The 15712-nt window shown below is 59.7% G+C and overlaps 4 protein-coding genes across 4 annotated transcripts; 1 reads left to right on the top strand and 3 right to left on the bottom strand.

Moving 5' to 3' along the window:
- Nucleotides 1-640: 640 nt before the first annotated feature.
- On the bottom strand, nucleotides 641-1694 carry CAMK2N1 (calcium/calmodulin dependent protein kinase II inhibitor 1; the record flags this gene model as incomplete). Its single annotated transcript, XM_082295628.1, has 2 exons — nucleotides 641-711; nucleotides 1535-1694. 2 exons carry the CDS (start codon nucleotides 1692-1694, stop codon nucleotides 641-643), a joined length of 231 nt encoding a protein of 76 aa, XP_082151754.1.
- A 2411-nt stretch (nucleotides 1695-4105) lies between these two features.
- On the bottom strand, nucleotides 4106-7075 carry MUL1 (mitochondrial E3 ubiquitin protein ligase 1). The gene is made up of 4 exons (XM_082295642.1): nucleotides 6941-7075; nucleotides 6758-6845; nucleotides 6119-6239; nucleotides 4106-5431 (listed from the first exon to the last, which is right to left on the bottom strand). The coding sequence occupies exons 1-4, from the start codon at nucleotides 7058-7060 to the stop codon at nucleotides 4711-4713; spliced, it is 1050 nt and encodes a 349-aa protein (XP_082151768.1). The 5' UTR covers nucleotides 7061-7075; the 3' UTR covers nucleotides 4106-4710.
- A 1417-nt stretch (nucleotides 7076-8492) lies between these two features.
- On the bottom strand, nucleotides 8493-9383 carry FAM43B (family with sequence similarity 43 member B; the record flags this gene model as incomplete). The annotated part of the gene is made up of 1 exon (XM_082295518.1): nucleotides 8493-9383. One exon carries the CDS (start codon nucleotides 9381-9383, stop codon nucleotides 8493-8495), a length of 891 nt encoding a protein of 296 aa, XP_082151644.1.
- Nucleotides 9384-12115: 2732 nt separating this feature from the next.
- Nucleotides 12116-13799, top strand: CDA (cytidine deaminase; the record flags this gene model as incomplete). Its single annotated transcript, XM_082295679.1, has 4 exons — nucleotides 12116-12290; nucleotides 12570-12681; nucleotides 12944-13001; nucleotides 13686-13799. 4 exons carry the CDS (start codon nucleotides 12116-12118, stop codon nucleotides 13797-13799), a joined length of 459 nt encoding a protein of 152 aa, XP_082151805.1.
- Nucleotides 13800-15712: the final 1913 nt, after the last annotated feature.

Below are 15712 nucleotides of genomic sequence, written 5' to 3'. Positions count from 1 at the left end.
TCCCCCTCGAGAACCCTAAAACGTGACTAAAATTAAATATATATATATATATATCTATTTTATATAATTTCCCAACATCCAAAGACATCAACATAAAAAAAAGAAACTCATACGGAAGGGGATAGCGTGGTACATCCAAGTGCACGGATTCATTTTTGCAAGATTAAATAATGTAAACAAGGTGCCCGCTGGGAACAGCCCTGGCCGGGGGCTGTTCCCCCCCGCCCCCATTTCCCGCTGCCCCCTTTCCTCTTACCCCCCGATCTAGCGCGGCACAAGGTTCATCAGCCCGAGAAAAGCGATCCCGAGTAATTCAGAGCCGCGGCGGGACTCCTCCGTCCATCCCTCGGGGTGGGGGTTTTGAAGCAGGTGACCATTTTCCCGATTATATATATAGATATTTTAATTTATTATAATTTTTTAATTCATGGCTGGGCTCTGGCTCGCTCGCCGCCCTCCCCTCCGCGCGTCTCCGGAGGGCAGGACGTGCCGCGGTGCCGTGGGACTGCGGGCGGGCGCGGACGGCGTTCCCGGCGCTCGGGCGGTCGCTGCGGTCTTGGGGGGTTATTTTTTGCCGATCACCTGTGCCATTGTAAACCGACCCCACCCCGGGCTTCAGCCCAGCGTCCCCAGGGAGGCTTTAAACACCGGGAGGGGCCTTTTCGGAGAGGTTTTGCAGCACATCATCAATTCTATCATCTTCAATAACCACTAGAAAGCAGAAAGAAACAGAAGCGCGGTGAATTTCCTGCCGCCGTGCTCCCCTCGCCCAAGGTCACCCTGGGGGAGGTTGGAGGGGTCCCACATCCCCGGTGTGGCTGCTGGCAAAGCTGTGCCCCGCAGGGTACCTGGTGCACCGTGTCCCGTCCCCGGGGAGGGTGCCCAGCATCGCACGCCCCGGCACTGGTGCCCTGTCCCTGGGGAAACCCGGCAAAGGGCACGTCCCCAGGAAGGTCCCCTCACCTCTGTGCCCCGCGGATGGTGCCCAGGGAACGATGCCCTGTCCCTGGGGAAGGTCGCTGCTGCCCTATACCCGGTGAAGTGCCCAGGGCACAGTGTCCTGTCCCCAGGGAAGGTCCCGGCTACCCGACACCCTGGTGACAGTCCTTGGGACGTGATGCCTGACATCCTGCAGGGAGTCTGGTGCATCGTGCCCCGTCCCCGGGGATGCTTCCCGGTGCCCTGCACTCCCGAAAGGCGCTTGGTGCCCCATCCCTGGGGAAGATCCAAGGAGCACGGTGCCGAACGCCCCTCAGGGAGCCCGGTGCTCCATACCCTGTCCTTGGGGACGGTCCCCAGTGCCCCGCATTCCTGGAGAAGGTCCTCAGGACGCGATGCCCGACATCCCTCAGGGAACCCGGCCACCGTGTCCCGTCCCTGGGGACGGTTCCCGGTGTCCTGCATCCCCGGGGAAGGTCCCCGGTACACGATGCCCAACACCCCGCGGGATACCCGCTGCATCCCGCCCCATCCCTGGGGCCGTGCCCCGCATCCCGGGCAGCTCCCGGTGCGCCCCGCTCCCTCCGGCACCCACCTCTCTTGCTGCGGCCGATCTGCCCCAGCTTGGGCGGCCGCTTGCCCTGCCCGCCGGCCAGGAGCCCGTCGCCGCCGCGGAGGCGAACGGGGAAGGGGAGCTGCCCCACGGCCGCGTCCCCCGCCAGCTGCCCCTCGCCGTAGGGCGGCCCCTCCGACATGGGGGCGGCGGGGGGGGACCCGCCGCCGCCGCCGCCCCCCGACAGCCTCCCGGGGCGCGGGGCCCGCGGGCCCGGGGCAGCGGCGCAGCGGGCGCGGGGCAGCCGCCCCGTCACATCCCGGCCCGGCCGGCGCTGCTCGCGGCTCCGCGGCTGCGGCGGCGGCTCCGGCGGCGGCGGCGATAGAGGAGCGGGAGGCGGGACCGGGCGGGGCGGGGCGGGACCGGCTCGGCCCCCGGCACCGGCGGCGGCACCGCCCCGGCGGGCTGATCCCGCACCCCGGGGATCCCCGGGACTGCCCCGCCGTTTGCCCCGCAGGGTCCCCGGGGAGCGCGGAGCATCCTCAAGGAGCCCGGACCTGCCCCGCAGGCTCCCCGCGGAGCACGGAGCTGTCCCGGAGCATCCTCGGGGTGTCCCACAGCATCCCTGGAGATCTCAGAGCTGCCTAAGACGCCCTGTGGAGCCCGGAGCTGCCCCACTTCGTCCTCAGGATGCCCCGGCCTGCCCCTCCGCGTCCCTGGGGAGTCCGGAGCTGCCCTACAAGAACCCTCTGAGAACTTAGGTGGCCCCACAGCACTTTTAGGGAGCCCAGAGCTGCCTCACAGCCACATCTGGGGAGCCTAGACTACCCCACAGACACGTGTAGGGAGTGCAGAGTGAGCCCCCCCAGCCACTCCTGGAAAGTCTGGAACCAACCCCTCCACAACCCTGGGGAGGCCAGCTCTGTTCCCAGGAATACTGGCCACAGCCCCACATGTGCCCTACAGAGCCCAGCAGAAATGAGCCATCTCGGGGCCTCTGGCACTTTGTGGGGGCTGCAACATGGGCAGACAGTCTGAGTGTGCTTGGCTGTGGGGCCCCGGGACCCGTCCCTGCACAAGCCTTTCCTGGAGCACTGCAGGAGGACTTGTGGGTCACTGTGAGCTTTCCATGGGGTTTTCCATGCAGGGTTGTGAACAGCAGCGTGGGTCATTGGGCTTATTGCCCGGCAAAGTGAGTGATGGGAAGGTTGGGGATAACATTTTGGGACAGACCACAGCTATGCTGGGGGCGCTCAGGCATCCGCGGTGCACCTCCTGCAAGGCGGAGAGGGGGGACAGTAGCAACGGCAGCAAAGCAGCTCTTTGTGCAAGGCTGAGTTACAGGATTTCTCTGGAATCCGGAGTCTGGCTCATTCTGGGGCCAGGCAGGATGGGGGCACAGGAAGGACAGGGCTGGGCTGCGCTGTCCCGAGGCTGCTCCCATCTCCAAACCCCTTGTTTGCTGAAATCCTCAGCCCCCAGAGCTGCACAAGCCCCTCTCCCCTGCACCCCCGCCCGCCCCCGAGCTGTCAGCTCCTTACATAAGGTTGCGGCTACGCCCAAGATATCACAGGGGGAGCTTGGAAACAGGAGGCGAAGGGTAATGGGGAAGCACAGCCCCTCCAAAGGGTACTTTTAGGCTTCACCTGATGCTCCATTCCTGGGCAAAATGCTGAGGTTCGAGGCCGTGTCCTGCACTGGTCTGAAGGGGGTTGACCTCCCCGCTGTCCCCAGTGAGGGGATGAGGCTTTTTGGGGTGGTCGGTGCCCTGGAGAGGAGGGACATCTCTTCCAGCCGGTGGGATTCTGTTGTTTCAATCTGTATTCTGGGTTTTCGAGCTGCAGTGTGGCTTTTTGAGCTGTGTTCTGGCTGCTCCCTCTGGGATTCTGTTCCGCAGGCTGCCTCGCCCTGCAGGCAGCCACCGCCATCTACAGCTGGCGGGATGCGGCCCTTTCCCGGCACTGGGACAACCAGGGACCCGCTCCTCCTCAAAATCCAGCTGTGGATTTATGCCTCACAGCCAGAATGGCCTTCGGACGCTGCCCAGCCGCTCTGGTTAATGTTTAATGAGGAAACAACCCATCATCTTCTCTGCTGAATTCAGGGCTTTTTAAATGCCAGTCGATGGGAATGTTTCTTTTTAAACGTGCCCGGGGGATGTGAACAGCTCTGCCTGCCCGCAGGCACCGGATGGAGCAGGGGTCTCTCCCCGCTGCCCAGGGACTGCCTCAGTCCGAGGGTTTTCACCTGCTCCTACTTGAGGCTCCCTTGTCCCCCAGAAATGTTCCTCTACTTGTCCTCCCTAGCAAATGTTAATTGCAGCAGCACTTTGGGTCCATTAACCCTCTCAGGTGCATATGGAATTTATGGCAAAATGGGGGTGTCAGGGAAGGGAATTCTCCTTTTTTGTGTCAGTTTGGGGGTTTGGTACCACCCGTGTCATGAGGGGACAGCACTGACTGTCATGTCCAGTGCAGGGGGGACAGGATCCCCCCCTCAGCCAACCTCCATCACGGCTCGGGGCGATCCAGGCTCACCGTGTCCACCTCAGGGAGCACAAACCTCGTCACTCCCATGGAATAATCCGACACAGACACACTTTTCATCCTATTTTATTACTTCACACCCTCTTTTCTATCCCAAGCCAAGCCAAGCCAAGCCCAGCCATCAGCCACAGCATTCTCACATCCCCATCCTCACATCCTGGTGTGACAAACCCATTTCAGGAGGGATCACAGAATTACCTGTGTTCCCACCCCCCGGTACGAGCTCTCTGACAGCCCCTCCTGCTCCGCTGGGCCTTGCAGCCCGCTGGCAGCACCACAGGAATTCTGCAGCCTCTGAGAACCTTTAATACATTTTATTTTTGTTTTCCCCATGTTTTTATCAGCTGGGTAAGGGGCTGCAGGCTCTGTAACCATGACACAAACCCTGGGAGTCCAAACCTTAACAGAAGAGCTTCAAGCTGCATCTCCCCCCGAGCACCTCACCCTTTGCAAGGAGTCATCTCTCTCAAGAACACCTGCAGAGCACAGCGTGAGCCCTGATCAGCTGCACAGTCACCTTTTCAGACTCAGTTCTGCCCCCCTGCTGAAGCACCCGCTCCCTCAAGCTCCCTCCCCTTCCCCAAAATCCATCACCCAAGCAGCAAGGTGACAAAACCCCTTTGCCAGTGGCAGCTTTAAATCCAAAATCTCCCCCCCGAGAATCACAAAAAATTAACTGTTGTACAGGGGAACCACCCTGGTGATGCCCTGCCTGCAGATCGGGCACTTTTTGGGCTCGGGAAGAGCCTGGTAGCACTTGTGGCAGGAGCAGACGTGGCCACACTCCAGGAAAACGCAGGATTTGGTGCTGCTCAAGCAGACCACGCAGGCGTTTTTGAGGGTCTCACCGCCCTCGGCGTTCGTCAGGCGCTCCTGGGCCTGCCGGAATTCCTCCTGCATCTGCCTGAGGTGCTGCTTCTCCCGGTGGTGCCGGTACTGCTTCCGCAGGAGGAAGAAGAGGACAGCGCAGGTGGCAAAGCCAAAAACGACGGTCAGGATTTTCCAAAAGCGGACACTGGACTCTTGTTTCTGCAGCAAGGACTCGAAATCCAGGGCGCTCAGGTAGTAGGGCATGCCCTGCTTCGGGGGCTGCAGCTTGATGGTGGCGTTGTCCAGGACCAGCTCTCCCACCCCGGTCAGGGCCGTGCCCACCTTCAGCATCTGCTCCGTCTCCTGGATTCCCTTGGGACGCTCCCCGCTGATGTAGTGGCCGATGACGTCCGTGAAGGACTGGACAGAGGGGTGGAATTTCTCGTACACCGTCTCCAGGCTGAGCTCGGCGGCGTCCAGAGGCTTCATCACGCGCACGGTGACGCCGGCGCCGCCCTCGGCGGGGACCAGGTCGAAGGGGGTGGTGTTGGTTCTCTGGTGGATGATCTTCTCATAGTCGTTCCTGGGGAGGGAAAAGGGGGGGAACACAGCCTGGGATGACCTGCTGGTTTTGGGGACTGCCAGATGGGATGTGCCCCAAGCAGAGTTTCTTTGATGGGGGTCTCTGGAGAACAACACCTTTTCCCTCATGGCACTGTCCAGGTGTGCACGAGGCCACTCTACCCTCACCTCAGTGCTCCACAACTAGTGGGGGCTTCCTTCATGCCCACCTAACTCCTCCTCACCTGTCTGTGGCATTCCCAGCTGTCACGCATCACCCCGTGAAGAGAAGCACCATGTGTCACACATCCCAGTTTGATAAGTGTTATCAAATCCTTATCAAAGAGCATCGCTGGGCTCTGTTTCAGCAGATCTGGAACCCTCCTTGGGTCCCCTGGGTGTGGGAATCACGCAAATCCAATTAATTTCTTTCTAAAACCGTTTTTTTTTTTTTGGAAATGCCATCCTCTGGCCACCTCTGTAACAAGGTGGGGCTGATCTGCTTGTGTTGGGTTACTCAACATGCTCTTCCCCTCCAGCCCCTCTGTGAACTCTAAAAGCTCTAAAACACGCCCCATTTTGGCAGCTGTCACCGTGGGGGCTACTTTGGGATCCAGCTCTGAAGCACTTGGTCACTCTGGCCATGCCTGAGGCCATTTCAGGGTGTCCCACCCCCCAAGGGCACCCCAGGTGGGCACCAGGCACGTACCAGAGGTGGGTGGTTCTGTTCCACACCATCTTGTGTTCCTGCAGCGTCAGCCTCTGAACCACCCCCTTGCAGTTCTCCACAAACTGACTGCTCAGGGTCTCCTTCACCGACCGCACCACACCTGGAATGGAGATCCAAGGGGCTGCTGAGGTGCTCGTCAAACAAACCTTGGACAAGGGCCCGGAGTGACAGGACAAGGGGGAATGGCTTCATACTGACAGGTGTCGATGGGATATTGGGAAGAAATCCTTCCCTGTGAGGGTGGGCAGGCCCTGCCACAGGGTGCCCAGAACAGCTGTGGCTGCCCCTGGATCCCTGGCAGTGTCCAAGGCCAGGCTGGACGGGGCTTGGAGCAGCCTGGGACAGTGGAAGGTGTCCCTGTCCGTGGCAGGGAGTGGAACAGGATGAGCTTTAAGGTCTTTTTCAACCAAAACCATTCTGGAATTCTAAGATGGGGGGGCAAAAGCCTGAGAGCCCGTGTTTTCTGCTGTCAGGAGTCTGTGGCTGCTTGGCGGGGGGGATATGACCTGACGGGCACAGAAGGAGGAGCTGGCGATGGAACCCGTCGGTGAGGAGCAGCTGGGGGGAAGATGTGCCCCCGACCCCCGTGTGAAGTATCGCTGTGGGCCCTGACCCTACCTTCTATGACCGCATAGGGCACGCAGCGTCCGGGCGCCTCCAGCAGCACGGCCCGCAGGTCCCCGTCCAACCGGACCTTCCTCGCGCCCTGTGGGGAACAGAGGCCGCGGCTCAGCAGGCGCGACCAGGCCGCGGCCCGGGGGCCGGGCCCGTGCACTCCCCCGTCGCACCCCTCGCACCCACCTCGAGCCCGCGGGCCACGCGGGCCTTCTGCCGGTAGACGGAGTAGAGCAGGGCGGTGATGGCGGTGCTGGCGGCCAAGAGCACGGCCTGTGCGGCCGAGGGCCGCCCGCCGCCCTCCATGGCCGCCGGGCCCGCCGTTGCCACGGCAACCTCCCGCCGCGCCGGCGCGAGGTGATGACGTCACGAGGAGCGCTCTGGCAGCGGCGGAGCCGCCATCGAGATGCGGGTCCGCCAAGGCCGGGCGGGGGGCGCGGGGACCCCCCAGAGCCTTGTTGGGGTGCGGGGGGAGCACAAAATTCCCCCTCACAAGGGTTACGGGTCAGGGGAGGCAGGTCAGATCCCAGCCTTACGGAGCTTTAGGGGGATAAACCCCATCCCTGGGAGTTTGGGGGGCGGGACAGGTCGCAGCCTCCCCACCTCTTACCCCCACCTCCACCCTGGGGTCCTTGGGGAGGACATCAAACTCCAGCCTCGCCAGTATCTCAAGGGGGATTAGCCCAAGTACCAGCCATCCCTTAGGATCTTGGCAGCTGGCCCCAAATCCTAATGCCCCCAGGTGCGGGGAGGAGCATTCCCCGTGCCACCCCTCCCTCCCCCCTCCCCCCCAAATTTCACCCTCCTGCTAAGTTTGGGGGAGCAGTGGTCAGATCAAAGCCTGCTCCCCCGAGCCTGGGAGGGGATGTCTCCCCAAATCCCAGCCCTATAGCACCTTGGGGAGGGGGTTTTAACCCCTCACTGGGCTGTGGGGCAGCAACACCACGTGGCCCCCCCAGTGCGAGGGCTCAGTCTCAGGACGCAGCCCCCAGCCCCACTTTGCAGGTTCCTTCTCCCCCACCCCATGCAGGGCCATGGCGGGGTGGCAGGGCCCTGCTGGGGGGGACACAAGACCCCCCACCACCCCATCTCCTTACCATTGCTTATTCTGGGAAAGCAGCAAAAGGGGAAGAAAAAAATAGCAATTTTTCATAAATTATTGATCTTCAGGCCCTTGGTGCTAATTTTGGGGTGTGGGGGGGGGTGCAGGCAAGTTCTGCTCTCCAGTGGGGTCCAAGGGGCCGAAACCCCGTCACAGCTGCCCCGACGTGGGCGGCACAGCCGCCCCCCCAGCTCTATATCTAAAAAACCAAGTTGCCATGACTACGCGGAGCAGCTCTCCCCAGCCCTCGGTGCCGCAGGAAAGCACCGTGGACCCCGCAGCCCCCCCCTCCTTGGCTCGCCTTTCAGGGGGTAAATGCAGTATAAGCCCCCCAAACTGCCTCGGTGCCGAGCTCAACGCTGTCGTCCGCCGGGGTCCGGGCGAGACACAGGCGCCGTCACACCGCAGAAAACACACATGAATTTTATTATTATGGCCGCTGCGAAGGAGGCACGAGAGCAGGTTCATGTGCGGGGCCGGGGGGAGGGGGTCCCTGGGGTGCAAGCCCACCCCTACCGTGGGTCTTCCTGCAAACGGAGCCGCTGTCTTGTCCAGATTGATCCTCGAGGAGGGTCCAGCACCGGCCTGGGGCGCAGGGAGGGCACCTCATGCCCGGAACGCGGTGACCGCCGGCGCTCAGCACACGGCGGGCCGGGGCCCGCGCAGGCTGCAGCCCCTCATGTCGCTGGCCAGCCGCAGCACGGCCGCTCGCTCAGGGTCCCCCAGGGGCGTCCCGGCGCCGAAGGCCTCCTCCTCCTCCTCCTCCAGGATGGAGCTGAGCCGAGGGGCGCAGCGGGCCCGCTCGGCCGGCGGGCGGTAGGGACACTTGGCGTTGAGCAGCCTGCGGAGGGGCACCAAGGGCACGATGGCATCGCCCAGGAGCTGCTGCTGGACGTGGCGGAAATCGCTCTGTCTCTTGAGGCGCTTGAACTCGTTGAAGGCGGAGGCCGAGGTCTGGTAGAGGAGCAGCGCCATGGCGCGCGCCTTGTCGGCCTTGGAGACCAGCACGGCGTGGCAGCGCAGCACCACCGCCTTGTTCTTCACCTGGTGCCGGTACACCCAGGCGAACACCTTGGGGTGCCGGCGGTCGGCGGCGCAGTAGGTGATGCGGTGCAGCAGGTACGCGTGGCCCGGCCGGCGGGCCCCCTTCTCGCAGGGCGTCATGCGGATGCCATGGGGGCCCAGCGTCAGCTTCATCTTGGCCCCGCCGGCGCCCGCCTCGCTCTTGGCCCAGATCTTGCCCACCGCCTCCTCGGTGCAGCCCTCGCCCTTGGCGTGCAGGGTGACGGCATTGCCCAGGTACCGCACCGTGTACGTCGGGTCCTCCTTGTTGAGCTCCACTTTCTGTCGCTTCCCGCGGAAGACGCTGCCCAGGCGCTCCAGCGGGCACTCGGGCAGCAGGTCCGGGCAGGAGCGGAGGAAGCCGGCCAGCAGCGCCGCGTAGCTCAACCCCGGCCCCAAGCTCTTGCCTTTGCACTTACGTTCATTTTCCACCAGCACGAACTTGCTCCGGCGCCAGGGCAGCATCTCGGCTCCGCTCCGCTAATCCCGGCCTCGCTCGCAAGCAGCGGGACCACCCCCCCCCCCAAGCCCCGAAGCCGGTTTGGGGGGTGTCCCCGCACCCCCCCGCGCAGGGGGTGAAGCCCCTACCCCGGCAGCGGGAGGCGGCCGCCGTATCCGATCCGGCTGCCCACGGAGGATGCGGAGCCGAGGAGCCGCCGCGTTCCGGGTGCCGCCTGCGCCTGATGCTGCGGGAGCGACGGCGGCGGCTGCGGGGACGCGGCTCTCCGTGGGCTGCTCCACCTCCCCGAGCACGCGGGGAGCCGCCGGTGAACGGCCCCCGCCAGCTCCGTGCGCGCTCGCTCCGTGCTCCGGCAGGGATGGGAAGCCGGGGGGGGAATTAAACCCCCCACCCCCCTGCAGCAGCCAGACCTCCAGCCCCAAAACCCACCGGCGTGAGGGGAAATTCCCTGATTTTCCACCTGCGAGGGATGATTTTTGGGAGGGTCATATGATGGCTTCTGACACTACAACGACAAAAAGGTGGGTTTTTTTCCCCGCAAATCAGTGCATTGCACAAGGGTGTGTGCCAGGATTTGCACATCCTGCAGGTTTGCTGGCATTTTTTCCTCCAAACCTCCCGTTTGCCCCTGTTATTTCCAAGCCAGTGAGACCTCCTTGCTGCTCCTCTCCTTTTGGGCTGAGCTGGTTTTTAACCTGTTGCTTTTATCTCTGGCCAAGGCCCCAGGACAGCTTCTCTCCAGGAGAAATGGAATGTTATTTCCCCATGGCACAGCTTGGAGAGGATTTTTTGGGAGCACTGTGAGCTTCCAGCCCTGCAGTGGAGTCTGAGGCTGCTCAGGATTCAGCTCCTTTGGCTCCAACCCTGATTTCCACCTTTTTTTTTAACCATCTGGATGTAAAGCAGGGAGACCCCCAGGCTTGGGGATGCTCTGTTTGCCTTGGGATTGAAAAATGGGAAGGAGAAAGGGGTAAAATAACCACCATGTGCCCCCACTTTTAGTCCATTTGGGGAAGAAAACCAGAGTGGGGTGTTTCAGGGAACAGGAAGCCATTTCCCAGCAGCTTCCCAGATTTTCTACGGTTTGAGTGAAGCAAATACAGCCTTAAAATAGCAGCTTCACAGGCAGACAGCACCAGCCCCACTCTCTCACTGCCACGGCCTTGACAGCCTCATACGTTTTTGCAGCCAAAATAATAAAAAATGCATGAATTTGTCTGTTTTTCAGCTTTTCTGATGTAAACATGGGCTGTGTGGTTTGCTCCCAGTGTGAGGATGGTTTTGGGGAGATGACAATTAGGGAATTAGTGCTAATGAGGAAGATTTCTATCCATGCCAGCCTCTGTCTTTCACAATTTCTATTCTTGCCCTCACTGACTGAGGTGAGGACTGTATTTACTTGCTCGGTGTTCATATTGAGAGGGCAGGTGTGAACCCACCCAGAAAGCTTCTTTATTTACAGATCCCACATTACTGGGGTTGGGGTGGGGGGGTGTCCCTCTACACTGGTTTCATCCCACAGTGCCACCCACAAGCTGCCCTGGGACTGGTTTTCCTTTTTTCTCCCAGATTTTGAGGGGCAAAGGAGACTCTGCACTGCATTTTATAGAGGGGAAAACAACATGGATTTGCAATTTGAAAGCTGAATAAGAGGGTTGTGGGCTGGTTCAGGGCTGCCAATCCCTCCTCTCACTCACTGTCCTGGCAAGTAGGGAACTGTCATCATCGGGTTCCAGAATGAACAAGCACCCACACAGTGTGTGGTAGGTGGGTTTCCCAGTTATCCCTTGGACAATACCCATCTCAGCATCCCAGCTTTGGTTTCTTGGGGTGCCTGTGGTGGTCTCACTGTCCCATGCTCTGTTTCAGCTCCCGGAGTTTCAACCCCGTCAGAAGCCACTGCCAATTTGGACACCGCTTCCCAGCCTGTTGTGGCTCCTCAGCAGCGACCTAGCACCAAGATTTGCTGGCAAAACCAGCAGGTAAGGTCAAAATCCTCCCCAAATCCAACAAACTGGACAAAAATCCCAGTGATATATCCTTGGGGGCTGTGATACCCATCCTTGCAGCTAGAAAATGGGGCAGGAAGCTCCTTGGGCAAGGGGAAAAATAGAGAAATCTTTAATTAAAAAGCAATTTGATGATCTCCCGGGAGCCCTTTACCTTGTGTGGGCTGATTTCCATGGAAGCACCAGCCAAACTGAATTTGGGCTCCAGCATGAGGGCATCCCAAACTGGGCTTTTGGCCACCTGTGTCTTCAGCCAGTTTTCTTCTGCTGCCTGTAGTTAGAAGACCTGGGAAAATGTGACATATACAGATACTATTTTTTATGCTTTCAATCAAATTAATTTATTTCTTTTGATTTCACTGATCAGGAACTGTTGTTCCTTCTGCCCCAGGAATGATTAATGACATTATCCTGTGAAGCCACAGAACCGGTTTTGAACTGACGAGGAAAAAACCTCCGGGACGGCAGCGGAAAAATGCTCTGCCGGGACAGAGAAAGGAGGAAGTAAATAACAAAAACAAGAGAAATTGGAAAAAATGAGGCAGCTGGCAGGGAAAGGATGTGGGAATCCCTGAGCACGATGCTTTGGGGGCCAGGGCTTCCCCTGGGGATGCTTCCCGGAGCTCGGCTGCGTGCTGGGGCGTTATCCCGGCGTCCCGGCCAGCCTATTTTCCAGGCGAGGAAATATTTAACCGCGGCGTCAGCGGGCAGGGCAGGCGGGCGCAGGAATGGAGGGAGGCGGGCAGCACCCGGTCGCCGCTGTCCCCCCGGGCCAGCCCCAGGGTGACCATCTCCAGCTCCTGCTGCGCCGCAGCCGGGAGGCCAAAAACTGCGCCTATTGCCCCTATAGCCGCTTCCCGGTGGGAGCCGCGCTGCTCACCGCCGGCGGGGAGATCTTCTCGGGTAAGATGGGGACCTGAGACCCCCCCCCCGGGGATTTTGGGGAGCCCCCAGCAAGCCTTGGGTCATGTACGAGGGTGTAGCAGGGTCATCCCGGGGTGCTGGTGTTGTGTGTCCTCCCCTGCTGCCTCTTGGCAGCCGCCATCCCGGAGCGAGCCAAAGATCACAGTGGATGGGAAAATAAATAGGGGAAGCAGGGAAAATGGCTTTTCTTTGTAAATTCCCTAAGAAGAAAGGAGATGATGGGGTTTGGGGTGGTTGATTTCGGGGTCTTCCCTGCAGGGTGCAACGTGGAGAACGCCTGCTACAGCCTGGGGGTGTGTGCCGAGCGCACTGCCATCCAAAAAGCCATCTCCGAGGGGCACACCAGCTTCAAGGCCATGGCCATCGCCAGGTGAGGGTGCTCCGAGAGCTGGAATGGTGAGGGACGGGATGGGGGGCGAGCAGGAGAACCCCTGGTACTCCTCTGGGGCAGCTTCTGCTGCAGCAGCCCCAGCTTTTGGGGAGGGAAAGGAAGTTTTTGCATGGTATTTTTTGAGGAATTGGGGGGGCAAATCTGTTGTGGCTCTGTAGTTATTGGGGCATGAAGGTCTTCTGCAGGTGTTCCCCCCTCCTCTGACCTCAGGACTGAGATCTGTGCCCTTCTCCTTTGGCAGTGACATGGGGGACCACTTCATCACGCCCTGTGGTGCCTGCAGACAAGTGATGAGAGAGGTGACAGCTCGTGTGGGGCTCCATGGCTCCTTCCCTGACCCCAGACACCATCCCCTGACCCCAGGCATCTTGCCCTAAAACACCTGGAGGTACCAAGGAGGGTGCAACCCCCCATCCTCAGCCCCGTGGCTGGCTCCAGGCTCCTCAAATTGCATTATCTGCTGGGAAAGGAGTATTCCCACCCTGGGTGGGTGTTCAGTGGGAATCCATTAGCTCACCCTCCCCAGGGGAGTTTATTCCTCCAGGTGTAGAGTTTTGCCCTCGAGTCCTTACTCTGGCTCTGGCAAGCCTGAAAAGGGGGGTTTTCCTGCAAAAGCTGAGCTTCCCACAGATGCTGTCCGGCTCTTGTCTCCCTCCTCCTGCAGGAATCCCAGCTCCCGCAGCCCGTTTTTGGGTCGTTAATATTTAATGGGTCGAGGGGCTTAGCTCGAGTGTCAGATTCAGCAGGCTCAGAGGCACCGGGGCTCACCCTGGTGGCGTAAAAACACAAGATCTGAGCCCAAAGTATCCTCTGGGAGAGGTGGAAGTAATGCTGATAAGCCAACCCAAAATACATGCAATAGAGGGGGATGCTCCCTGTGAACCTGAAAAGAAAGGATTGTATGAGTAATTTGGGGAAGAAGTGCAGGTTCTACTCCCTTCTTCTTCTTCTCCCTCATCCGTCTCTTCTTTCTCCTCCTCCAGTTCGGCACAGACTGGGATGTCTACCTGACCAAAGCAGATGGCACCTACATTGTCAAGAGGCTGGAGGAGCTGCTGCCGCTCTCCTTTGGCCCTGAGGACCTGAAGAAGGTCTGAGCAGAGTGGCCAGCACCAGCCTTTGCCCTCAGGCACAGGGGACAATGGTTTTCCCCAATTTTCTCAGCCTGTAAGCAACTTTTTGGGAACAACGCAGTGGGAAATGTGTTTATACTGTTAAGTTGCCTGTTCCTCTGGCTCACCTTCTGATTCAGTGTTGATTCGCAGACTCCAGCTCCACATTGCCCCGAGGAAATGGCAAAATCAAATAATAGAAATTCCCTGTTATTAGTAAAAAAAGCATCCAGACATCCCTGTAGGCAAGGGAGGAGTTCGCAGACGGAGATGGGTTTGATGCACGGCTTGGTACGGAAACCACTCCTGAATAACGTGAAATCATTGCTTGGGAAAGTGCTGCATCCTTCAGCTCTGAAGAGGAGTGAAAGCAAGAAGGAAAACCATCAGCCCCAGGAGTAATTAATGAGCCGATCCAGATTAGGTGGATTGCTGGAACAGGAGGGTTATCGCACGGAGCATGTCCTTTGCTCATTTCTCCCCAGCTTGTTTTCCTTGCTTTTATTCCATTTGGGGGGAAGAAGAGGACAAGGAGTTTTTGAGGACTTCTGGAGAGTTTTGTGCCTCCAGGATAATGCCATTTGCTGATTATACTATTGATTTATAATACAATGATAAATGAATTCGTTATGTTTCCCGTTACGTTGCTGGGTTCAGCATTTCTGCCATGCCCAAGTGAGATAAAAGCAGTTCTGGTTTATCTCCTGCAGTTGTAGCAAGTGATGAAACACAGGGAGTGGGGTCCTGGGGCTGTCCTGCAGCCCAGGCAGGGCTGGGGGGTGCTGGATGTGTCATGGGAACCTCCTGAGGTTCAACAAAGCCGAGTGCAGGGTGCTGCACCTGAGTCAGGGCAACCCCCAGTATCCATACTGGCTGGAGGATGGAGAGCACTCCTGCTGGGAAGGACTTGGAGATGCTGGTGGGTGAGAGGCTGGATGTGCCTCGGCTGTGGGGCTGATCCTACAGCATGGGCAGCAGGAGAGGGAGGGATTCTGGCACAGGTTCCCAGAGCAGCTGTGGCTGCCCCATCCCTGGCAGTGCCCAAGGCCAGGTTGGACGGGGCTTGGAGCAGCCTGGGATAGCAGAAGTTGTCCCTGTCCATGGCAGGGGGTGGAACAAGATGGGTTTTGAGGTCCCCTCCAGCCCAAACCAGTTTGTAATTCTGTGATTTGATGATTCCACACACTGGGCTGTGCCCTGGCTGTTCCCAGGGCAGTGCTGTGCTCCATGCCAAGGCGCTCCCAGCTGTGTCCTCTGTGCCCTGCATTGCACAAGGCTTTACCTTGGCTGCACCCTGCCCTGTGCCCTGTTCTGTGTTCTGCTCCATGAGCCACTCCATGCCCTGCTCGATACTGCACTCCATGTCCCTTTTCATATCCTGCTTCATGCCTTGCTACATATCCTATTCCATGTCCCTCCAGGTCCCATTCCATGCCTCACTCCATGTCCCGTTCCATGCCCTCTCCGTGCCCCATTCCATGCCTGCTCCATGTCGTGCTCCCTGCCCCACCTCCATGCCCCATTCCAGGCCCATTTCCACACTTCACTCCGTGCCCAGCTCCGTGCCCAGCTCCGTGCCCCATTCCCTCTCTCCGTGCCCCATTCCCCCTCTCCGTGCCCCATTCCCTCTCTCCGTGCCCCATTCCCCCTCTCCGTGCCCCATTCCCCCTCTCCGAGCCCCATTCCCTCTCCCCGTGCCCCATTCCCCCTCTCCGTGCCCCATTCCCTCTCTCCGTGCCCCATTCCCCCTCTCCGTGCCCCATTCCCTCTCTCCGTGCCCCATTCGCCCTATCCGTGCCCCATTCCCTCTCTCCGTGCCCCATTCCCCCTCTCCGTGCCCCATTCCCTCTCTCCGTGCCCCATTCCCTCTCTCCGTGCCCCATTCCCCCTCTCCGTGC

Source organism: Coloeus monedula (genome assembly GCF_965178545.1).
Source record: "Coloeus monedula genome assembly, chromosome: 22".
In the NCBI taxonomy this organism is placed as follows: Eukaryota; Metazoa; Chordata; class Aves; order Passeriformes; family Corvidae; genus Coloeus; species Coloeus monedula.
The sequence above is the reverse complement of the archived record's forward strand: the minus strand, read 5'-3'. Positions and strand labels throughout refer to the sequence as shown.